Source organism: Trachypithecus francoisi, unplaced genomic scaffold (genome assembly GCF_009764315.1).
Source record: "Trachypithecus francoisi isolate TF-2019V2 unplaced genomic scaffold, Tfra_2.0 Contig01579, whole genome shotgun sequence".
NCBI lineage: Eukaryota > Metazoa > Chordata > Mammalia > Primates > Cercopithecidae > Trachypithecus > Trachypithecus francoisi.
The window spans coordinates 12,745,975-12,772,119 of record NW_022681442.1 but is presented as its reverse complement, the minus strand read 5'-3'; the positions used below and the strand labels follow the sequence as shown (position 1 = coordinate 12,772,119).

The following is a 26,145-nucleotide window of genomic DNA, read 5'->3' as shown; positions in this document are numbered from 1 at the left end:
ATATGTATGTCTATGTATACACACACACACGCTGGGGTGTGCACACTTCGGCATTAAAGGCAGGTGAGTGAGTTTACATAGGGTTTTCTGTTTCATTGCTTGTATCCTTAGAAAAAACTTCTCCAATCCCAAGAAAAAAATGTTAGTTTCTAGTTTTTACAATATTTTTTTTAAGTTCACAATCTGGAATTTCTCTTGGTGAATGGTATGACAGGAATCAGTTTAATGTTCTCTAATTATACCAGCACCTTTCATTAAATAATTGACCACAGACAGCATGATTTCGAAAAGCCGCCTTTAGTGTACTCTAAATTCTAAATTTGAGTTCTTTTCTGTTTTCTAAACTACTCTTCCATTGACTTGTTGACACTGGCATAACTGTTTTAACTTAATTGCACTTAGAATAGGATGTATTTTTTGGTACAGCAAGTTCCTTCCATTTTTTTCACGTTCAGTGGGGATTTTCCTATTTTCATCTGTTTATACTTCCATGAGTTTTTCAGATTGTATAAATAAATACCGTTGGTTATCTGAATTGGCTTTGCACTGAATATACATTAACTCAGAGAACTGGCATGTTTAGAATGGTCCAAACGTTCGTATTATCGAGTGCTTACAAGCCCCCGTTCTCCCCTCCGTTCTCATTCCCCTCCACCACCCTCCTGAGGAAACTATGTTCCTGAATGTTCATAACTGTCTTTCCTTTATAGCTTTACTACTTGTGTATGAGTCCCTAAACAATACAGTTTTTCCTGATTTTGAACTTTACGTAAAGGTACCCATGCTGGCTCTATTCTGACCTCACTCAACATGATTTCTGAGATGCATCCATGTTGAAGCCCACAGTGGTATGATGCCTTGACTACTCTAGAGAATTCCACTGCATACACTTCATTTATTCACTGTATGCTAGATGGGCATTTGGCTCCCTCCTTCATTCCTTGTAATTATTACACATAATGCTGTTATTAAACATCCCTGTATATGTTTCCTGGTACACATGCACATGAGTTTTTCTAAGTATAAATAGTGGGCTGTAAGAGATGCCTATGTTCAATTTCATTAGACAATACTGTTCTCCCAAGTACAGATTTACATGCCAACAACAGATGGTTGTCATAATCTCTCAGACTGTTATTTTCAGACTTCTCATGATTTCTGCCAAGCTGTCAGCAAGGAAATGGTATCTGTGGTTTGAATGTGCATTTCCTGATGTCTAATGAGGCTAAACATCTTTTTACATTTATGGGCCATTTCTGTTTCTTCTGTGAAATGCCTGCTAGTGTTTGGGGTCTGTCTCTCTTTGAGTTGTTTTCACTGCTGATTTGCATTCAGGTGCTCTTTAGCAGTTAAGTATATATTATGAATATTCATATCTTATTCCAGATTTGGCTTCTCTTTTCACTCTACAGCATGTTTGGTATTAAGTACGTATGATCAATGTAGCCAGAATACTTATCTTTTAATTGACAGTTTGCATTTTCTATCTTGATGAAATTCTTCCCTACTCCAAAGTCATTGTTTTAATCACTATCTTTGGCAGTAAGTGTTAGAATCTTGTCGTGTTCGTTCCCCTCACAATCCATTCAGAAAGGTCTTGGATATCCTTGGCCCTTTGCTCTTCCATTTATATCGAAGAATCAACTTGTCGGGTTCCACAGTGAAAACTACTGGGAACTTTTTTGGAATTGCAATTTGGAGAAAAAGTTGAGATTTAGATAATATTGAGTGTTATCCCTTACATTCTCTACATTTATTTAGGTCCATTAAGTTTTTTTCATCATTTTCTCATTTTAAAATTTCTTAGGTACTTTTTTTGTTCCTATTATAAACAGCATTTCTTAAGTACATTAAAAAACCAACCTTGTATCGCTGAGACCAATCCATTTCAGTCATGATTTGTTACATTTTGAATACACTGTTAGATTTGGTTTGCAAAAAATGTTTATTTTCCTACTGAAAGGTACAACGTGTTTTACACATGTGTGTGTATTTATCTGTCAGATCAAACTCATTAGCTATACTATTTAAATCTTGTATGTCCTTAATAGTCTTCCTGATTTGGTCTTTGCAAGATCTATTAATTACTGAGAGGGGTCTGTTGAAAATGTCCCTTATGCTGGTAGATTAATCTATTTCTCCTTGTAGTTGTGTTCATTTTTCCTTTTTGTAGTCTTTTTTTCTTTTAACCTTTTACATTTTTTTCTAGACAGGGTCTCACTCTGTTATCCTAGCTGAAATGCAGTGGTATCATCATAGCTCAATGCAGCCTCAAACTCCTGGGCACAAGCAATCCTCCTGCCTCACGCCTTAGCCTCCCTAAGTAGCTAGGACTAAAAACAGGTACCACCATGCCCAACATTTTTTTTTTTTTTTTTTTGAGACAGTCTCACTCTGTTGCCCAGGCCTGGAGTCCAGTGGTGCAATCTTAGCCCACTGCAACCTTCACCTCCTGGGTTCAAGTGATTCTCGTGCCTCAGTCACCTGAGCAGCTGGGATTATTGGTGTGTGCCACCATGCCCAGCTAGTTTATTTTTTATTTTTTATTTTTAGTAGAGACAGAGTTTCTCCATGTTAGCCAGGCTGGTCTCGAGCTCCTGGCCTCAAGTGATCCACCTGCCTCAGCCTCCCAAAGAATTGAGATTACGGGCGAGGGCCACTGTACCAGGCCCAACTTTATTTATTTATTTATTTTTTTGCTTCAGATAGTTTCACTCTTGTCGCTCAGGCTGGAGTGCAATGGCGCGATCTCGGCTCACTGAAACCTCTGCCTCCCGGGTTCAGGAGATTTTCCTGCCTCAGCCTCCCAAGTAGATGCGATTACAGGCGTGCACCACCACGCCCCACTAATTTTTGTATTTTCAGTAGAGATGGAGTTTCACCATGTTGGCAGGGCTGGTCTTGAACTCCCGACCTCAAATGATATGCCCACCTCAGGCTCCTAAAGTGCTGGAATTACGGGCATGAGCCACCATGTCTGGCCCTAATTTAAAAAATTCTTTTTTAGAGATGGGGTCTTTGTTGCCCAGCCTGGTCTCAAATCCTGGATTCAAGCAATCTTCCCACCTCAGCCTCTCAAAGTGGTGGGATTACAGGTGTGAACCACTTTTTCTTTATATATTTTGAGGTACACTATTAGACATGTAGGTACATTATTAGAAAGTTTTGAATTATTATGCCCTTCTGGCTTAACAATTTAGGGAGGGAGAAGGCTTAATAAAGGAAAATAGATTAAAAAAAAAAAAAACTACTCAAGATTACAACCAGTTAAGCTAGTTGCTCTCAGGTTCTATTATGTGTGATATTCATTCTACTATCATGCTTTTTGATATTCAAGGTATTTTAGAATTTTGGATTATTGAGAAACAGACCAAAAGAAGAAATAAAATTCACACACACACACACACACACACACACACAGCTGGTTCTAATAGAAAAGGTTTGTACTTAGTAAAAAACAAACCTGCTAAAGGGGAGGGAGGTTAAATGGCACCCTATTTAACTGTGGGGCAGGGGAGTGAAAATGGAAATTGTCAGAGTCGCTGAATTCTGCCATATGTGATAACCAAACGGTAGATAAGGTTACAAATAACCTAGGGGATGACACTAATTTCACAGCAAGAAAACACAAAGGGTTATAAAAAAGCATAGTACCAATAAATGCAAACAAAAAAACAACCTAAGTCCAAAAGTTGATTAAAGGGCCACAGAAGAAACTAGGGTTTAAAAAACAAAAACTACAAATATACTGATATCTGTATCCATACTATATATGAATATAGAATAGATATGACCATATGTATTTTGTTACACACTGTTTTTTAGCATTGGTTACAGAGGTCAAGATCAACACTCACCCTGCAGGCTAAGTAACCATGGTAACAAGACTCGTGCTCAGTGTGGCTGTCACTTAGGAGGCAATATTAATATGCTATAAGCAAAATCAAACGTTCTGTATTATAACAAAGTTCCAGTGAACCAGGTATTAAGGCCAAGGACATCTGTACAGGATTTATAACATAACATAACAAGGCCAAGGACATCTGTACAAGATTTATTTCATTCACCACAATGTTTTAGAGGGATAGTATACGCCCTAATACAGAAGGAGTGATTCAGGACCCACCAAAAGATCAAGAGCCAAAGTCAGTGGCTTTGTATCCCAGGTCAGTAGGAGTTTCCTCCGCCATTTTGTTTTTCTTGGATTAATGAGATGATGTACAGAACGCCCTGTGCTGAGCTCACTATGGCTTCTGACAAACAAGCACCACTAGGCACAAGACTTCATTGCTTTATCCTTGCTCTGGCTGTGCTAGTGAGTGGCAAAAGCCTCTTGCCTGTGCTTGCCATTCAAATTTTTCTTAAGCATTCCTGTTACTAGCCATAGCTTCCCATGACTTCACATTTGAGTAAGTTATCCTGAAGTGCGTGGCTGTAATATTGACAAACAGGACTAATGAGAGAACTGCCATCTGTTTAACAAAACACACTCTTCTAAGAGAACACCCACAGTCTTACTGCATTTAGTACATAGTCACAACATTGAAATGACATGTAAGAATTAATACAAAATATTTATTTTTTTCAAACCACAGAATTCTTAACCCCAGAGCCACACTATAAAGTTCTCAGAATCATAAGCCATTAACATTTTTCTAAACAATGCAGTCCAGAGATGAAGATAATTTCCAACCAGCAGGGATGCAATATATAGTAGGTTCCCCTAAGAATGAAGCTCGAATTAGCATTTCCTTTAATACTCCCATAGCCACTCCGTCAACAGAAGCAGAAACAGTACACGTATTCATGCCACTCGGCTCTGAAAAGAGGTTCAAGGTGGGTCTTGGCCAGTGGAGGAAGGAAAGTGTCTGGGACTTCAGTTAATCAACAGTGGGGACAGAGAAGGATACTTTCCCTTGGAAAAGAACAGGGTTCCTTTCTCATATTCTTGTGGCCAGAAACTGGGGTGAATTTCAATGGGGAAATAGGAGAGCTATTTCTCCATGAACTCCTATGACCTCCATTTTAACTTCTGACAAAAGTGAACTTCATTTACACAACCGTATTGAAAACAGTAATCACAACCAAAAAGGTGCTATAAACCTGTAATAGGTGTCAAAGGGATTGACATTCCAAACTTTAATTTTAAGGACCCTTTAAAAGGTCTAGACTTGGATTAAAGTAAACATAATATTCCAAGCTAAAAGAGGCACCATAAAAAAATCAACTCAAAACATCCAAACAATAGCTAGATGACTAATGTAGGTTGTTTTGCTTTTTAGTTGCAAAGCTTTTCAGTATCTCAGATTAGTGTATTTCATAAAACAATGCTCAGTTATTTTAATAGCTGCTTATGAAACAATAACATTTTAACTCAAGGGCAATCCTTCCTGCATAATAATCACAAAAAGAATTAACTGCTATAAAACGGGGAAAAAGAAGAAAATAAAGCCAGCCTCAATAATAAAAAGACAAAATCTGGAAGGGTTACTCTGCTTAAAAAGAGATTAACCAGGATTATTTAAATACTATAATACAAGTGCTCCTGCTCACTTCCAACTGCAGAAACCAATTTTGTTTGCTAGATCACCATTACCTTTGCTAGTATGTGTACAGACCACCACTCGGAAGTTATCCTTTTGTGCTGAAAAGCGTTCAAATCCCTTGTTTGGTCAGTACAGAATATTGCGAGGTGATGCTCATGCAAACTCTTCCTGAGGAATTTATGTGTGCAAATCTGCAACCCAACAGTATGGCATGCAGCCAGGGAGTGGTAGCTGCACAGGTGTGAGCACTGGAGATGGATGTGCAGTGTTCACAGCCATGGACATCCATTCTTCTGCAATCTCATCTACCCACAAATTAGCTTTCACTCTAGACCCCAAAGAAAGGGAGGGTAGTTGCTACAAATTTGTTAAAGGGACAGAAGGAAAGTAACTTGTCTACAAAATAATGCACAATGCATGCATCTGGGTTTGTGGTGCTTCTTACTAACCTTGCCTAAGAACTATTAGGATAATAGTCACAACACCAGGTTTTGCTTTCTGCCCCACAAAAAAACACTAGTAATTCCTGTCAGGTTAGGGTACAGCTGTGACAACAAAAGGTCACAAAATGACAATGTTACTGAAGCTTAAGGCCAACCTTTAAAATATGTACCGTCTCTCAAAACAATTATCTATTTACTTTTACATGTCATTTTTTCAAGATGACTGACCTGGCTTCCCTTTCAAGGAGCTAGTTTCAGGCTGCACAAACATACTAGACAGTTTAAGCAAATCGGTCATTGACTAACCACACAATCAGCCTGCATGTACGGTTTTCTATCTTCAATGATTTGGGCCTTTAGTGATGTTGGTACAAAAGCCAGTATGTAATTGGGGTAGAAAAACCATATACCATACTGGCAAGAATACAAAACAAAAGGCCAGGCACGGTGGCTCACACCTGTAACCCCAGCCCTTTGGGAGGCCGAGGCGGGTGGATCACTTGAGGTCAGGAGGTCGAGACCAGCCTGACTAACATGGTGAAACCCCGTCTCTACTGAAAACAAAATACAAAAAGTAGCTGGGCGTGGTGGCACGTGCCTGTAATCCCAGCTACTGAGGAGGCCGAGGCAGGAGAATCACTTGAACCCAGGAGGCAGAGGTTGCAGTGAGCCAAGATCACACCACTGCACTCCAGCCTAGGTGACAGAGTGAGACTCCATCTCAAAAGCAAAATACAAGAAAACAGAAGAAAATACTTTCTGGCAAACAGTCAATATAAAATGAGGGGAAGGGGTAGGAAATCTTACTTCCTCTCATATTGCAAACTCAGAATTTTTAAGAATCCCAATAAATAAGCAAAGTCTATTTCAACTTAAACAGGTCCTTCATACTGCGATGTGCCTCAAGGGGCCAAGATGATTAACAGCCAGGACATGCAGACTGGGAGACTATGTACAACCTTTCTAGAGTGCCTTCCAGGCAAGGTTTTGTTGTACTAAGCCCTGACCCATAGCCAGCTGCAGTCACTGAGCAAAAATTTAGAGAAACTAAATTTTGCAGACTTCACTTTGCCCACTTTTTATTAATACATACATAGTAAAATATAAGATATTTCTCCATGAACTTAATAATGCAAAAGCATCCAAAGATTTTAATGCCAATTCACATTATACTGTGATGCTTTTATAGGGAAAGTTCTTTTGTAAAAAAATGCTCTCTCCCAGAAAAAGCATTTGGGTATATTATTAGGATACTGAAGAAATTGTCCACATTTAAAGAAACATTCCAATTTTATTTCTTTCAGAAAAATTACCACCACTCAGACTTCAGTTCTAGGTGTGAATTGTAAGCCTGCAGCAAGCATTCCACTGAGAAAAGTAAAATGTGAATGTCATGATGAATGGAATTCTCCTTGACACTAGAATGTTACCGGTGTAGCAACTTAAACTGTCCAGGTCATAGTGAGAGCCTGTCTACGTTCTTCAGTGTTCATCGATGCAATCCAGGATGCTCACAGAGTGAACTGAGTCAAATTAAAGTCCACAAAATCCACCAACTCTGGTTAAGTACTTTAAAAAATCTGACAACCTTTATCTTTACTTCTCTGCATAACAGTTTTGCAAATCAAGGACTTCTATTATTGGGTGACTTACTTGCTTCCAATATCCCACTTCTAACTCTCCCATCCACACCACTCCCCCCGAAAAACAACAAACTGAATTGACAGAGGCAGCTTTATGAACAACCTGCAGAGCAGACATGCAACAGTATCCCTGGGATGTTTCTTTTCCTCTCAAGTTCTCTGAAGAGGTAAATACTCTTAGTCTGATGTTACCTAGTAGAGAAGCCTATGCTCAATTAAGATTCAAGCAAAATTGAGAAGAAAAGTATTTTTCTCTTGCTGCATCTATTTTCTTGGGCTTACAACAACAGCCTTTTATGAAGGACTAAAAAGCACTGTGGATGCAGAGAAACAGAAATATAGCTTTGCCACAGCTAGAAGGGAGCCTTAAGACAGCAGTGCTACTTCTTCCCTATCACACTCAAATATAATGTTCAAATAACAGACTTGTTTTAAGTAATTATCTCATTTAAAATGAAGTGATGGGGAACCCCACACCACTGGGTGTATTTGGACTTAATAACTATCTGCTTCCTAGAGCATTACAGGAAGTAGCTCTCAATAATACTAAGGGGAACTTCAGAGCTAAAGTACCGCCCATCCCTAAACTAGAGTACTGCCAATACTACAGCAGCTGGTGACATCGTGTTAAGTGGCATAGGGAATGGAAATGCTCTGTGAAAGTTGGTCCCCAACATTAACATGAATATGCTCTGGTGAACCAGGGGAAAATCTAACCAATGTGCAACAGGTGTCTATTTTCCCACTTAATTAGCATCCTGCTACAGGGCCACACCTGCCATCTTGGTGGGTGAGTTTAGATACCATACACTTCTCCAGGAGGAGTTTGACAACATGGTCACACAGTTGCAAAGTGCACAAAGCTCAAGGCACAGAGTAGAAAAAAGTTGTGAACTGATGGGGGAAAGTTCTAGCAAAAGCAGAGTTAGCATTTATCCTTTACTAAGACTTTCTAATGCTAAACAAAGACCAACTCTTTTAAAAGGGGTTGTTTTGGTTATGGGTAAAAAATACTGTATTGTAATGATCTGCTTAGTTTTAAAGCAAAAGAGATCCTGACATGTGAAACCAATACACCAAAATGCCAAGTCCACAAATGAACAAAACAAGTGCTTTAAAAAAAATTCTTCTGCTCTTCTATTTTTGGAGGAAGCTGCTGATTTTGGCTGTCAGATTTCACTTAGAAATGGTCACTTTCTGAGATGCTTTTTCCTCACAGAATCTGAAGATAAACTCTTAATTAAAAGATTGTCCCATTTCAAAATCACCCCCAAGTCTAGCAGCAACTTTTTTTGTTTTTTTTGTTTTTTAGTTTTTGTTTTAAAATTACAAACCAAGTAAGAAGTCCAACATCCTCTTCCACGAACAGCTTTGTGACAGAGCTCCTGAGTGTCTGCAGCCCCCACTGTGCTCTGAATACAGTCTCTGCAGCTCCAGTGTGTCCTCTTTTCAGGAACGAAAGCACATTCACTATCTGTACCCCCTGGAACTTGCACACGCTGACGAACTGTCTGAAAAAACATCAGAACAGGAAAAAGTATGAAGAGCAGACAGCATTTGATAGTAGCAGGAATCTGTTTATTCAACACATTTCTTACTCCTCTCCCAACTTCCCAAAAAAGGCTTTAAAAAAAAAAAAAATCCTCAAAACCATGTGGTGTGGAGGGAAGTAAAAGGGGACTGAGATCCTAAGGCACTGAGACTGGGCTACAATGTCATCCCAGTAGAAACTAAAGAACTTGGTGGCCTCTTGCCAACTCCCTGAGAACCATCACTACCAGCTGGAGCTGCCACAGCATGCAAAGCACCCTGATTACAAGCAGTGCTTTATGAGAACATGGGTATCATCAAATTCAATGCACTGTTATCACAGTGCATTAATATGGCTGCTTTACATCACAAAACCATCAAGATGGGAAGGAATATCATTACTTACTATAAGCCAACTCATCCCCAGCTCTCTTCCGGGACTGGTCACCTCTGGGGATAAGAAAAGAAGAGGCAGTCAACAAAACTGACTTCACATCAAAACAAGAGGAATGGATCAACATATTTGAAAATAAAAGTACAGCAGACATTTCAGTTCTAACCAAACAACCTATTTAAAAATACATATTAAACATCTTAGAATCTTGATGTACCTCACTATGCTTTCTGGAGATGGAAGAACATGAGCCTTTACCTGTATCAACCAGCTCCTTGTCGAACACCTATGGAAGTTCTAGTTTCACTTTGGAGTTAAGTAAATAGAGGTTCTCAACAAAAAAAACAGGAAGAATGGATCAACATATTTGATAATAAAAGTATAGCAGACATTTCAGTTCTAACCAAATAACCTATTTAAAAATACATATTAAACATCTTAGAATCCTGACGTACCTCACTATGCTTTCTGCAGATGGAAGAATATGAGCCTTTACCTGTATCAACCAGCTCATCCTCAAACACCTATGGAAGTTCTAGTTCCACTTTAGAGTTAAGAAAATAGAGGTTCTGACTAGGCCCTAAGCTACCTACAAAACCTATTTTTTGTCTCTCCAGCTTCTCAGACAATAACAGAAATGACTCAAATGCTTAGGTAATGAGTAATAATAATCACTACTAGCCTTTCTTTCTCAGCATTTTAAGTTGATTTCTTCCTGAAACACGAATTTTTTGTTTTTAGGCTTCAGTAATGCCACAGCACATGTTCCAGACCTTATTTCACCCTGTCTGCCATCCTTTTCAGGTCTCCTTTGCTGGCTCTACCCAGCGCTCTGTCGCTGGTCATCTTTTCTTCTCCACGTGCATTCTTGGTCTAGGATGGTGATCATACACTCTCTTCACAGGCCAGAGGCTCCCATATCTACATCTCCAGCTCTGCCTTCCTCTCTACCCTTGAGATCTGCAGGTCCAACTGCCTCATCACCATGTCCATTTGGATGATTTACATACACTGGCAAGTTTACCACCACCAGAATACAATGCCGACTCCAATCCATCTCCATTCCTCCCTCAATCTTCCAGCTCAATCACTCAGCCCAAAATCCTTGGTCATCCTCTCTTTCCCTCACTCTGGGGCATTCTGTCCCAAAACCAATCATTCCTCATCAACTCCACTGCGATGATCCCAAGCCAAGCCACAGTCTTCTCTTCCCTACACAAGTACACGAGCCTTATTCATCAACCCAGACAAGAGCCAGTGATCTCATGTAGAAGACAGATTAGTTCACGCCTCTCATGAAAGCCCTTCAGTGGCTTCCCACTACAGTCAGGCCCTCAGGCCACTTTTTAAACACCTGTTGTTAACACTACACCTAGCCAAAGCCAAGTGAGTGTCTTCCATTGTTATTTACACTAATATCATCACCGTTGCATTCACCAAATATTCTGAAACAAGTTAATGATCAAAAAGGAAGACAGAATTTTATATCTGGAACCTTGACTTTCAGACACAACCTTCATTTCCATTCCTCAAAGGTTAAATAACTGAACATGTAAATATAACAGGAGAAAAATACAGATGTGAAAACAACTGGAGGCAGGAAAAGGAATATCAATGTGATTTATGCAAGAGGCTGCTGAAGAGATTAAGTCCAGAATGCTCTCTCATAAACCAGACCCTTACTACAAAACGAAAAAGCCCGAATTTCAGCATCAACTGCTCAGCTAAAAGACCTTTGTTCTTACCTTGGTTACTTCTTCTGTAGTGTTACCTCTGACAACAGATACCAAACTTCCACCCCTCACCAATCAATTCAATTATGTAGGTAACAGATAAAAAGCTGTTGCTTTTAGCTTGTATGTTAATTCTAGCCTACTCTATATTTCCACGCACCTTAACGATTACAATTCACAAAAATTCCAGCTCAAATGAGAATCTGTTCACTAACTGCAAAAAAGGATGTATTTGACAACATTCACATTATTTTAAAACTTATTCAAAGACTTACTCTGTGCTATCCACATTAAAGCTGTTTGTTACCTACTCAGGATCACTACATCACTTAAGTTCATCTTACATGAAAAAGTACCCATAACACTGAACAGGAATCGTGGTTGGTTAGGCATAAACCATAAAATGACTTCTCAGATAAGAAGAGGCAGAAACAGAATTCTTAAGACAGGCTGTACTATATTCTCCTTTTTGGGGGGCATCAGCGTACACCACTTCTTCCAAAATATTATTCCTAATCAAAGAAGGCATGAAGGTTCATGCACAAGAGCAGAGGCAGGCTCTCCATCAGAGCTGCCAAAGGTGGCATGTGCACGTCCTTCCTGGCCAGCATGAGTAAGCTCGGAATTAGATACAAGAATGTCCACTTTGGCAGGCTTACTCTGTGCAAAGCACCTGTCAGAATAATTTATGAGGCAGAGTTTAATCCTCATAGTACATGTATAATAAAGTGTTAATTATAAAAATGGTCCCATTAAGTTTGTAAAAACATTTTATCACCCCTTGGTATATCACCTAATACTTAAATCCAGCCAGAAGTTTTATAAAATAATTCTACTGAGAAACAAAAATTCCTATTTATACCAAAAATCCAAGACATTTCCCTGAATATAACCAAACTGGCCATTGGCTGACTAGTGCCACGTTAGTCCTTCATGTGCAGAGGCAATGCAGCCTGAGGTTATTTACAGAGGAGTTACTCATCTCATCCCAAGCAAATCTGACATAAGAGCTACCATAAACCAAGCAGTCCTGCACCCTGTTCTCTTATTCCAGTACCAAAATTAGGATTAGAAAAATGGGCATGTTTAAGCAATTCCACACATTGCTCTGGAAGGCAAACTCAATATGCTTAAAATTCACAAGAGTTATATTCCTATACTGCTTCACCAAAAAGTTTTCAGAAGGTTGTCTTTTTTTTAAAGGTAGAAACTCATCCTAAATTAAGAGCAAATGTTTAAATAAAACATGAACGTATGAAAGTAGAAAGACTTCAAAATTATGGTAAGCCTAGAAAAAACCCTAAACATCATACATTTAAGAATGTTGGGCTGGGTGCAGTGGCTCATACCTGTAAGCCCAGCACTTTGGGAGGCCAAGTGTATCACTTGAGGTCAGGAGTTTGAGACTAGCCTGGCCAATATGGTGAAACCCCGTCTCTACTAAAAATACAAAAATTAGCTGGGTGTGGTGGTGCAAACCTGTAATCCCAGCTACTCAGGAGGCTGAGGCAGGAGAATCACTTGAACCCAGGAAGCAGATGTTGCAGTGAGCCGAGATCACGCCACTGCACTCCAGCCTGGGCAACAGAGTGCGACTACACCTCAAAACAAACTAAAAAAAAAAAATTGGCCGGGCACGGTGGCTCATGCCTGTAATCTCAGTGCTTTCGGAGGCTGAGGCGAGAGGAACTCTTGAGCCCAGGAATTCAAGATCAGCCTGGGCAACATAGGAAGACCCTGTCTCTACAAAAAATTAAAAGTAGTCCCAGCTACTCAGGAGGCTGAGGCAGGAGAATGGCGTGAACCCGGGAGGCGGAGCTTGCAGTGAGCCGAGATCGCGCCACTGCACTCCAGCCTAGGCAGCAGAGCAAGACTCCGCCTCAAAAAAAAAAAAAAAAAAAATTAAAAGTTAGCCAAGGGGGGTGGAGTGCCTGTAGGGCTAGCTACTCAAAAAAATTTAAGGAAAAACTATTAACTATAATTCAAAATACAGATATGGCCAAAAAAACCTGAAAATCAGATACTTCTGCAAAGCAAAACAACAAAACCACCATAAGCAAAAACAAATTGAGAAAAACATGTCATATCTTGGACAGAGAATCAATGTCTTCACTATAGAGATTTCCTAGAAATCAAGACTAAGAAAGAGAAAAACAAGCGAAGAACTTTAAACAGGTAGTTTGCAGAAAAACAAATGCAAACATATGAAAATATGCTCAACCTTACTCATATAAGAAATGCAAATTAAACCACTTCTGAGTAATTATTTTTCACCTACTAGGTTGGCAAAAATACAAACGTGTAACAACATACTGTACACACAAGGCCATAAAGAATAGGGACTTTCCACCTTTGCTGGTGGATATGCAAAATGGCATAAATCCCCTGTGAAGGGCAATCTGGCAATATTAATCAAAATTACAACTGCATTTATCATTAACCCAGCCATCCCACTTCTGAGAATTCACCCTCCAGATATACCTGTAACAAGTACAAAATAATACATATACAAGGTGATTCACTGCAGCACTGTCCATTATAACAAAAGACTAGAAATAACTCATGTGGCCATCTACTGGGGACTGGTTAAGTTTCACTCTATACATATGATGGAATGTGTAAGAAACAGAAATATGAGCATATATTGTGTTTGCTTATATTTATATTTTAAAAAATGAAGGAATCACATAAAAATGGTTACTTGATGGGGTGGGATGCATAGGGAGACAGGTGGGAACAAAACTTCTCAATGTATACTTTTTACAAATGGCCTCATTCTGTGTATGAAAATAATACCACTCTCTGCTGGAACTTAACTACAATTAATGTGAGGAAATACCTAATCCCTTGACACTAAAGAGAAAAACTCTTTACATTCCAGCATTTCCCACTGGCCCTTCCTTCCCCTAGCCACAGAAAGCCCCAGGTCTCCCAGGCCCATCTCCACAACTTCACTGATCCCTTCTAGTGTTAAGCTGTCAGTGATGGGGTAAATGATCAGTGGATTACTCACAGATGTCACCAGGACAGAAAAAGGAAATACCAGTCCAGGGACCAACAAATTACCTGCTTTTGTCCCTAATCTGAGACTTCATAACAGTGACCCTAGTCAAGGCTTGTTTTTCTGAAATTCAGTTTGGCCTCAGACCCTTTGAAAAATGCCCAGCCCCAGCTCTAGCCAGATAAGTGAGTCAACGCTCAACCTACTATTTGTAGACATGACTATGCCTAAGATACCTCAAGCGTGTTCCTTTCCACAACTTTCTTCCTATCAGGAAGCCAGATGAGAGAAGACACATAGCAGTGCTAAGAGTAAGGATTATAAAAATGCAAGATATGACTGTGCCCTTCAATGACTTGCTGATATAGGCTGTTTTCTCATAGGGAATCACAAAAATTTTATAATAATGTATTTTAGTTGAAAAATGCACTCTGCAAGATTTTCTGGGATATGACCACGATAATGAAGTGCAAAAACTTTAGGAAAATTATGAAAACCAAGACAGGCAAATAAAGAGATGCCCTACTTTTTAAGAAGAAACCACTAGAATTTAGGGCAAAAGGGGAAGTATGAAATACAGAATTTAAAGCCTCTTTGCTAGGTTAGCCATAAAAGTACATTATAACAGATCATAAAAGTTCTATAATGTTTTTCCATATGCACAAGACTAATACAAGAGAATCAAAGTTAAAAGAGCTCCTGGAGCTTGCCCACCTAACTGCTCACCCAGTGAGAAATCCCTTCTTCAAAAGGTATGGGCTGGGCCTGGCGGCTCATGCCTATAATCCCAGCACTTTGAGAGGCCGAGGTGGGCAGATCACTTGAGGTCAGGAGTTCGAAACCAGCCTGGCCAACATGGTGAAACCCCATCTCTACTAAAAATACAAAGCAATTAGCCAGGCGTGGTGGTGCACGCCTGTAATCCCAGCTACTTGAGAAGCTGAGGCAGGAGAACTGCTTGAACCCAGGAGTGGAGCTGTGGTAAGCCGAGATTGTGCCACTGCACTCCAGCCTGGACAACAGAGCAAGACTCCGTCACAAAAACAAAACAAAACAAAATGTATGTAATGAAGAGCAGCTTCCACAAAATCAAAACCCGGCTTCAACATTTCTACAGACAAGGAACTAATTAATGTCTTCTTGCAGCAGCAAGACTCTTGGCCAGTTACCTCCCATTCTCAGAACCTTACCATTTATCCCATGTCAAGCCAAACTGGCCTAGGGAAATGGACATATTTGACTACTAAAGAAAAAAAAACAACTTGCCTTGTAAAGCCATTCTGTATAAGTTCTCTTTGAAATTTCTGATCTTGAGCAGCATATTCAGAAAGTTCAGATTCCACCGCAGGAGGGAGAATGTTTGGAATAAATTTAGAAAATAGAGTTGGAGCCATCTGAACCCACTCTGTGAGGAAAGGAAACAATTCATTAAGGAAAGCATATAAACACATCAAATTAAATGGAAAACGTAAAGTTTTATTTTAAAATACATAGTAAGCCAAATTTAAAGCAGGGGAAAAAATTAGTGCAATCCCATTCTAGTAAAAAACATATAACAGTAAAATTTCCCTTCTAAAAGGAATTTTACAGGCTGGGAGCGGTGGCTCAGGCCTATAATCCCAGCACTTTGGGAGGCCAAGGCAAGCGGATCATAAGGTCAGGAGATCAAGACTATCCTGGCTAACACGGTGAAACCCCGTGTCTACTAAAAGTACAAAAACTTAGCCGGGCGTGGTGGGCGGCACCTGTAGTCCCAGCTACTCGGGAGGCTGAGGCAGGAGAATGGCGTGAATCCGGGAGGCGGAGCTTGCAGTGAGCGGAGGTGGCACCACTGTACTCCAGCCTGGCCCACAGAGCAAGACTCCGTCTCAAAAAAAAAAAAAAAAAGAATTTTACAGTATGAAGAAAGCCATTTTTATATTTTACTGATTTAACAGAATTTAGTGAAAATCCCTAGGGAATTTTTGAACAAATCTTAAGTATGGAAGAAAATATGAATGTGATTACCACACAATTCTGAGTGGGAGGGGACTTCGAGGGAGGGGGCTTGGTGGAAATATCAGCCTTATTAGCCATTAATTAAAACAATATATAATATATAGCCCAAGAATAGAACAGTACAAATAATAAGTAGACATATTTAAAAAAAGAGGCAGCTCAAAAGGTAGGGGGGACTGAACGTTTAAAGTGGGCTGGAGGTAACTGGTTAGTACTCTGAAAATATTTTTTGACCCCTGTTAAATTGCAGCAAATATATATAAACAACAGTAAATAAAAAAATAAAAAAAAAAGAAGTGGTTATCAAATCATTTTTTAAAAGATCAGGAGACTATAGAAAATAAGGCAAAGAAGTTACAGGAAAACACCTGTACCAGATATGACAAAGATGAATTAGTATCTTTATTATAACAACTATGTACAAATCAGTGAGACCAGGTAAATGAGTGAAAGAACCTATAAGAGTAATATAAACAGAATAAATAGCCCTGTTAATATTAAAAAAAAAAAATTCAAGCTAAAATAAACATGCTCTCTCCCTTTGATTCAGTGAACATTAAAGAGAATTAACACCCACCTGTATCAAGGGCACAGGGAAACCATTGTTTCCCTTCCTTGGTGGTGGTCCTCAATGCTATTATTCATTTTGAATTGTTTTAATCTAGCCTGTTCACATTTTTCCTCTTGGAAAACATTTTGGCTATACATCTCAAAAACTATAAAAATATCAGTATCTTGAATCCAGTAAACCCATTTTAAAAACAATAATCTGAGTAAATGATTATAAATTAGAAAAAGCCACGTTTGATGCTGTGGAACATTTGGTCTGTGTTAAGTAAAAAAGTGGAAGTTAACAAAATGTCTTGTTGAATAGCTAATTAAAATTGGCAAATAAACACTGCAAATGATACAAGGACCAATTCATTCAGTCACCCCTTGGGAGAAACTCATGGCAAAATGTTTCCCTCCTTCCACTCCAGCTCAAATAGGGCTTCACTAAGAGTCTCAATACAGTGCTACGGGGAACCACTAATCAGTCAGAGCTGGCAAAGTCAAACCCATCTGCTACAAAATAAAGATGAAGAAACAAAGTGTGAGTATTAACTGAAAAAGGGCAGAATAGGATTGTTGCAACTATTTCTAAAGACTGGATGCCAAAAATGGTAAGTCATCAGAATCTCCAAGGATTACAGCCCAGGAATCTAGACTTTAAAAAGCCTTCATAAGAGACTCAGATGCAGTCATACAAAGATCAGCACTTAAGAACTACTGCAGTGGAATAAACTTTTCCTTTCAAAATTCAACTTGTAAAATATTCTAATCTTAATCTGTCAGGTGAATAAAATGGCTTTAATAAAGCAGCAACATAATGGGTACTGGCAAAACATGTAAATGTCAAAATATGTTTTCAAGTATATCTCAGAAAATGTGCAGGGCAGCAAAAGGTTAGTATGTGATAAAATTCACCTTTTCAAAAGGACAATTCTCAAATATAGAATTCTCCTTACAAGTAGTATAAACCCTATTACAAGAGTTTGAACCTGGATAAAATAGCATTTAGATAAACATGTACCCACAATACTTTTCTACCTTTAGTGATTAACTTTATTTTGCAATTTTGTTACTTATAAAAGCCAGAGCTTATAAAGCTGCCTAGTTGGGAGGCAGAATTTGTCATACTGCACTTAGATGCTTTCAAAAGAAAAAAAATCATTCATAACCTAGTACACACACACACTATTTCAGGAGCCATCTTCATCACACTGCTGTAAAATTCTGAGAAACTAGATACAGAAAAATATCAGTTTATTGGACACATGCAATAAAATATCTTTACTACTTTATACAAGTAATTTCTGTCAAAAATCAGAGAGTAGAGCTCAAAACCTAGATCCAAATTTAACAATAAATTTGAATACTCTAGAAGTCATTAATCATTTAAAGTAGCCTAAGAAGGTTTTTTTTTTTTTTTTAAGAAGACAGGGACTCGCTCTGTTGCCCAGTCTGGAGTGCAGTGGTGCGATCGGCTCACTGCAAGCTTCACCTCCTGGGATCACACCATTTTCCTGCCTTCCGAGTAGCTGGGACTAAACGTGCCCACTACTATGCCAGGCTAATTTTTTTGTATTTTTAGTAGAGACAGGGTTTCACTATGTTAGCCAGGACGGTCTGGATCTCCTGACCTCGTGATCTGCCCGCCTCAGTCCCCCAAAGTGCTGGGTTTACAGGTGTGAGCCACCGCACTCGGCCTAAGAAGGTATTTCTAAAATCAGTCTACCAGTACCAGTTTTCACTTGGTTTCCATTTTAGCTTGCTAAATTCTGACAGGTCGTTTAAATTAATGAAGCAAACAAGCCATCAATTAACTAAAATAACCATTAAACTCAAATGGATAGTAATAACAGCAGTGAATGTTTGCATGCTTATTACGTTATCAGGTACTGTGCGTTAAGCTCTTTATATCATGTTTTATTTCATTTAATCCTCAAAAGAATTTCACAAAAAGGTAATGTCTAAAAAGCATCCCTTGTGTTTATAGATTGTAGAACAATGTTCTATCTTGATAACTTCTGTAATCTCTCTCCCATGGACATTTATAAGTTGCTAGACAACTCTATGACAAGTTTGAGGTTCTCGCTTATAGAAAGATATATACAAAAGCTCCTTGGGATTCCTTTAAATTTATAGTGTTTTATTCTAAGACAGACACATTAAGATAATTTAAACACCATGCTTTTGACTATAGTTATCTTTGGTATTTCCTTTAGTTCTTGTGATTATTTCTATTTCTCTCCCCAGAACATCTTTACAAAATGACTGTAACTTTACCAACACTTATAGATTCTTTGCAAGTTACTTAACAGGCCAAAGAAGATGGACTTGTGAATGTGGATGTCTGTGAGTATGTGCAGCGTGAGGTAGGAAGTAAGGGAGAAATTAAGACCAAATATGAGATTCAATTTTATCCATAAAATAAATTGTATTCTACAATTTATTTCTTGTATTTCCCTAATAGGTTCTGCAAAAAAACAAACTAGTTGGTTTCCACTAGCAGAGAACATTCCAACTGAGCTCTGAGTTTACATTTTACAATGATGAATATCTATTCAATTTTTTTGCTCCAGCAAATGCAAGTACCATTAGGCCTCACAAAACACATACAGAACCACTGCCATCTTGGAAAAGGCTGTAACAAACAGTTCCAACTACAACAGAAAGAGAAATGTTTACCTGGTCTGAGGGTATACAGGCCTTTCACAATATTTGCCATAGTTGAAGGTGTGACCTGAAATGGTGTTGACTGGGCTTCTAAAAGTAAAGCTGAAATAAGAGAAAACAGGTTAAAAAGAATGTAACACGTATTGATTGTCAAGATTTCTCTATTATTGTTCTCCCAAAGACTCCCAAAACATAAACAATTGTAAGAAACGAACAGTCAAATAAACCAATCAAACGTTTATATACTAAGGATTTTTTCAATCCAGTGCAGTAGCCAAAATACGTGAAGGTCTGCTGACACACTAATGGAAATGAATCAATTCATGGAGGTTCTGAAATGAATGATACATTATAACTGAGCTGAGTTGAAAATGCTTCCATTACTTTTGGAAAATAAAGTATCATACAATAACCTCCCTCAATCATTTCTCCTTCCCCCAAATCACCATTAGTAATTATTTGGTAACTGTGATCAGAGACAGAAATTCATTTCCCCAAATGCTACATCTACTATTTTCTTACAAGAGCTAAGGGCAAGGGATGATGATGGCTCATCTTTCTCATTTTCATGTCTTTGGTGACCCTGACTCTGAACATGACAACAGAGACAGTTTTCTTTTAGGTTATCTACTGCCACACAAACATTTTTAAAAAGTTTTTAACGAGGAGGAATAATTCCTCTAGATTAGATCACTAACAAATACAACTAACAATTCCTCTAGATTAGATCACTAACAAATACAAATTCCATTGATTAGTGAACACAATAGATACTACTGACCTAAAATGATTCATTTTTAATTTTATCTCAAAGACCTACATTTGCTAGTAACAACAAACAACTTGGTATGATTTTACCCTAAGCCAGGCTTGTAACATCACATATAAACTGATTTTGTTCTGTTCATGCCTTTCTAAAAGGAGAAATGCCATCTTACTAGGCCAATGAGGATTTTATAGTCTCAAACATACAATTTGAGTTACGTTTGAATATATATGATGAAGGCCATCAGAGATGGACTGTTAAGTTTATCCTTCTGATTGTATCATCAGTAGACAGTTACAAGTTTGAATGGCATAGACCACCAGGGGTGTCCAATCTTTTGGCTCCCCTGGCCCACAATGGAAGAACTGTCTTGGGCCACACATAAAATACACTAACAACAGCTGATGAGCTTAAAAAAAAATTGCAAAAAAACTCATATTAAGAAAATTTACGGGCTGGGTGTGGTGGCTCACGCCTGTAATCCCTTACACTTTGGGAGGCTGAGGAGGGTGGATCACGAGGTCAGGAGTTCAAGATCAGGCTGGCGAAACCCCATCTCTACTAAAAATACAAAAAAATTAGCCAGGCATGGCAGTGGGCGCCTGTATCCCAGCTACTCAGGAGGCTGAGGCAGAGAACTGCTTGAACCCCGGAGGCGGGGGCAGCAGTGAGCCGAGATCACGCCACTGCACTCCATCCTGGGTGATAGAGCAAGATGTCATCTCAAACAAAAAAAAAGGGTTTACAAATTTGTGTTGGGCAGCATTCAAAGCCTTACTGGGCCGCGTAGGGCCCGCAGGCCATGGGCTGGACAAGCTTGGCGTAGGCAAATGCTAAGCATTTCAGAAAGTCATGTTGCTTTAAAACGCAATGTTTAAAAATTTAAATTCTAAGTGTTAGGTTTTCAGAGTTTTTCTACTCGTGAGATTCTAATTTCAACATGTATCCAAAATCCAAGCGCTCTCTCTTTTTATTAATCCATCTTCCTAACCTTTTCACCATTTTGGCCTCCAATTAGGCATGATCTTACTAACTCTTCATATTCAACAACATATTGATTATGTGGTCAAGTATACACATTTGCAAACCATTCTTACCTTAACTGTAATCACCTATGTCAAATTTGTTAGCTATGAAGACATGATAAATACAAAGATATACACACAAAATGTACATAAATTTGAAATTTTAAAATGATTACATTTAATAACAAAAGATTATTAGAGTTGAGAAGGTGTAATATTTCACTCAAATCTCCACTTAAACTCTTTTTAGGAAAAGTGTTTAAAAGCTTTTCTAGTTAATCTCCCCTTTTAAGGAAAAAGAAATGGGAGTTTGGGGGTGGTAACTTGAGAGAGGAAAGAGTACTGAGTATTTAGCAAGTGCTAGGTACTTTACATATATTTAATTCTCACAAGTTCGATCATCTACCTTTTTATTTTTGACAGGTAAGAAAACTAAGGCCAAAACAAAAACCCCTCACTGAATAGTTCATCTAAAGTCACAGAGTTAGCTAGAGGCAAAAGAGGTTCAAGAACTTGTGTTTCACTCTAAATTCTGTACGCTACCTCACCATATCAACACTGAAATGCCTGCTTATATGCAACAATCATCACACATATCAATAAGCCATTTAGTTTAAACACGAGAATAGATAAGTTCTAATCTGAAAGTCTAGACAGGTTAAGTGCCTCGCTGAGAAAGTCACACATCTTTTGATACCTGAATTGGGACCAGAACGAAGCTCCTCTGCTCTTTCAAGTATTCCTCAGTGCTACACACTTGCTCAGGAGATTCTCTTTATTAATTTGAAAAGCAATTCTTAAAATCAAAACTGAAAATACTCTTGGCTTCAAAAAAATTTCAAACTACAATGGTTTGAACTAAAAGGCAGAATTGCCTACTAAGAAAATTAACTAAAACGTAACTATTTAGAACACTATGCAAACTGAACTAGAAATCTGCTGTAAAAGTCAACATACTATATTTTCCCACGAAATTTCTACCATTAACCCCATGCTACACATTTATTGTTACATTTGCTCAGAATCACTAACACACTATGTAAATAACCTTGATTAACAATAGATCCTAGTAGTTCTGCAGCTTTCAGAGTTTAATTCGAATAATTTCAAAGGAAAACAATTTTACTATCAGCCAAAAATAGAAGCCACTTTATTTTACAAGCAAATATGTATAAAAATGATTATACCATGGAGCCGATAGAAAACTAGTTTTATCCCCAGTAAGAAGTTACTGTTTTCATTCATGAAACATACCAATAATGAATGATATGGGCATTCAATAATTGATTCTTTATTAACAGACAGTATTCGTTTTACATTTTTGTATTGGTTTTAAGACATGGCTCCCAAATTCTTCTGACATGCCTTTTATCAAGAGGTGGGATACATTCCTCTCTCCTGGAATTTCGGCTCTGTGACCACTTGCCCAGCAGAATACAGCAAAAGTGGCACTGGGCCAGCTTCTGAGCCCAGGACCTAAGAAACCAGCAGTTTCCATTTCCTGTATCTTGAGATACTCACTCATGAAGGAAACAGAGGAACCAAAAGCTAGCACCAACTTACCAGCCATGTGAATGAGTCACACTGAAAGCCCCAGCACCCAGTTAAGCCACAACAGACAATGCTGAGCAGAGCAGACATAAGCTACCCCACCAAGCCCTCCCAAATTGCAGAGCAAAATAAAAGACTGTTGGTGTTTCAAGCCACTGTGTTTTTGGATGATTTGTTACACAACAATAATAAATGGGAACACTAGCTTTCCAGATCTGAAGCCACGGGAAGGAAATTATTGATCAGATTGTAGAAAAATTACAGAAATTGAATGTAGTTATTTGTTCTGCTGCAGTAAAGGGGTAATATAAAAATGTATAAGTGGAAACGACATTAATAGCTGTGCTTTTCTGTTCGAAACTTTAACCTCTGTTTCTGTTTCTCCATTTCTAAAATGAGAGTAATGATTACACCTATCCTATAGGGTTAGGAGAAATATTTTTAAAGTATAGGTCCCACCAAATACAAGCAGTGCCTGTGTGTGTTTAAAAACCTTTGATGATCATCCACATAATACAGTTAAACACTGTCCCTTGTTGTTCTGAAGCTCAAACCAATGAGGCCAGTCATTTCTCTAAGTACGATGCCTGATAATTGTGCAATAAATATCTGACAAACTCAGTTTTGTCCAATTTACAAAAGCTTAAGGACTTTTCTGTTTACTTGGAAATAAAAAGATATATCCACCTTTAAGTGTAATTTTTATTGAAAACCAGACAATATGATTATGTTTTCTCTCACCAGATCTGGACTACTATATTCTTTCTTGAAAATTCTCTTTGCATACATCCAATAAAATTAGTTTCCAAATTACTAGCAAATATAAAAATATATTTACAAAGTAGACAGGCTTTTTCTACCAAATAGTAGCATTTCTCTAAGAATTTTAACAAGATTTCAAAATGCTCTATCTTATCACGAAAGCAAAAAGACAATGTCAGTATCAGGAAATACTTAAGTGGTTATAATACCTGGAATACCTCATGAGACAATGTTTAAAGATGTTTATAAACATCTCCCAGCCTTACAAAAAAAAAATGCATGTCATATTCCCAAGACTCTCGGCCTCTTTTCTGATTCTGGAATCTCTTGGGAACATAATAATGAAATGCATACTATCTTCAACTACACTATTCTTTGAAAAAACCCTATCTTTCTAAACTAGCCCCATGCTCGATAATTCTTTCACTTAACATTAAAAACGGGGGAAAAAAAAGTTTATGGTCAAGCTCGGAACAATTCTTTTGTAAATTCTAGTAAAAGTTCATTGTGGTAGACACTAATTATGGTTCACAGGAAAGCAAAAATACATCCTGCCAACCCAAATATGTGCCATATTCGAAAAAATGACGATGTGTCACATAAGATATGAGCTTTAAAAGGATGCTGAGACATTAGGTTACAGGGACTTCCTAACTCCACCTGGAGAAGTATATTCTTTCAGGAAAGGTAGGATGAGATGCTACCCACTGTGAGGGAAAGAGGACTCAAGAATGGGGAGAGGAGAAACTAACTGAGCTTAATATTCTTAATAATCTACACAGGCACATGAAATATTTTACAAATCCTAATTCACAGGAGAGAAAACTCAGGGCCACAAGAGGCAAAGAAGTTTGCCTAAAATAGAGAATAAATGACAGAACCAGACTAGAGAAGGGTTTCTGCACTAAAGAGTAAAAATCAGTGGATTCTGTACTACCATTTCAGAGAAACAACACTGTATTCCTTATAGAGTTACGGGTAGTAAAGTTAGAAGTGAACTTCCTAATAATACTTTCCCCACTGTCAGGGAAAAAAAGGGGCGGGCAACAAGTTATCAGGGCAGACACAAGGGCACTGTCCAATGACCTGGTAAAGGTGCTCACAGCTCACCAGGTGACCTTCAAGTCCCATTTTTAATTCCGCAGCGTCTCAGGTGGGCCTCAACACTTCCTATCTGGTTCAGAAGATGTTAACATTGGGATTTATGACATGACAGTGCTCTCAGACCAAAAAGAAAAAGGAAAGATCATTGCTAGTGTTATCTCACCCCATAAGCTGAATTACTTACGCATTAGGCTGTAAATGTGCTTTTCTGCAACATGTTCCGTAAACAGCTTTATAAGGTCATCTTTTAAGTCTCTGTTAAGCTTGGTTTCGATGTAAAACTTATTCTGAAAAATAAAATGAAATATTTTTTGTGTATTAATTGGGGAAATGGTTAGTCTAATGAACTCGAGCGCTAAATATTTTAGAACACAATGCATAAAGGCATCAATTAAAACAGAAAAACTCAACATCCAACAACAAAAGCCCTGCAGCTGTTAGTTACTTGTCTTTCTGGCACGGGTTGAAAACATGAAAAAAAGTTTTGAATCATACATCTCTGAAAGAACACTGGGAGATATCCAACATTAACTAGACAGGGATGCACAAACATTGTAGAACCACACTGTGTGGAACACCCTTTAAAATACATCATCAAAAGACAACATGGAGAAACACTAATGAAAAGTACCCCATTTATCAACGATCTGGGTTGAAAGCAGGCTGTGAACATGCACTGGTTGACTCCCCAGCACATACTCAATTTCACTGATGAAAGTCAGTCAGCTTCTGTTATTCCCTGGGGACCACCTTTGATTCAGAGGTAGACACTCAAGGCAGCCCAAGCAGCCTTAGAGAAACCTTGGCATGAGGGAAAAATCTCTTGCAGTCGTCTTATAACCATGAGGGGAATGTCAGGCCTCTGAGCCCAAGCCTGCACCTATACATCCAGATGGCCTGAAGCAACTGAAGAATCACAGAAGAAGTGAAAATGGCCGGTTCCTGCCTTAACTGAGGACATTATCTTGTGAAATTCCTTCTCCTGGACAATGAGTCTCAGAAGCTCCCTCCGACCTCCTAGTCTGAGCACCTTGTGACCCCTGCCCACCAGAAAACCACCTCTTTGACTAAAATTTTCCACTACCTACACAAATCCTATAAAACTGCCCCGCCCCTACCTCCCTTTGCTGACTCAGCCCACCTGCACCCAGCTGATTAAAAAGCTTTATTGCTCACACAAAAAGCCTTTTGGTGGTCTCTTCACACAGACACCCATGACAGGGAAGAGGATAAAACAGATGTTATGGACAGCAGAGAGACCAAAAACCAAGTCCTTAGTAATACTGTTGAACCACAGATTCAACCAACCTTGGACACAGCCTTATTTCTGGAGTTTTATTACAAGAGATAATACTCTTCATTATTTAAATCACTTTGAATCATGTTTTCTGTTTCTTGCAGCTGAAATCTTGACTAGAATTACTGGCAAG

General features: G+C 38.5%; 1 protein-coding gene across 1 annotated transcript in view; it reads right to left on the bottom strand.

The window, feature by feature from the left end:
• Positions 1-4,038: 4,038 nt before the first annotated feature.
• Positions 4,039-26,145, bottom strand: part of CACUL1 (CDK2 associated cullin domain 1) — a 67,724-nt gene continuing 45,617 nt past the window's right edge. The window contains exons 5-9 of the mRNA XM_033181528.1: positions 24,900-25,002; positions 19,520-19,609; positions 15,557-15,695; positions 9,569-9,612; positions 4,039-9,143 (exon numbers count right to left, since the gene is read on the bottom strand). Coding sequence (XP_033037419.1) covers positions 9,103-9,143; positions 9,569-9,612; positions 15,557-15,695; positions 19,520-19,609; positions 24,900-25,002 — 417 coding nt within the window. The 3' untranslated portion in view covers positions 4,039-9,102. The remainder of the gene's footprint in view (positions 9,144-9,568; positions 9,613-15,556; positions 15,696-19,519; positions 19,610-24,899; positions 25,003-26,145) is intronic.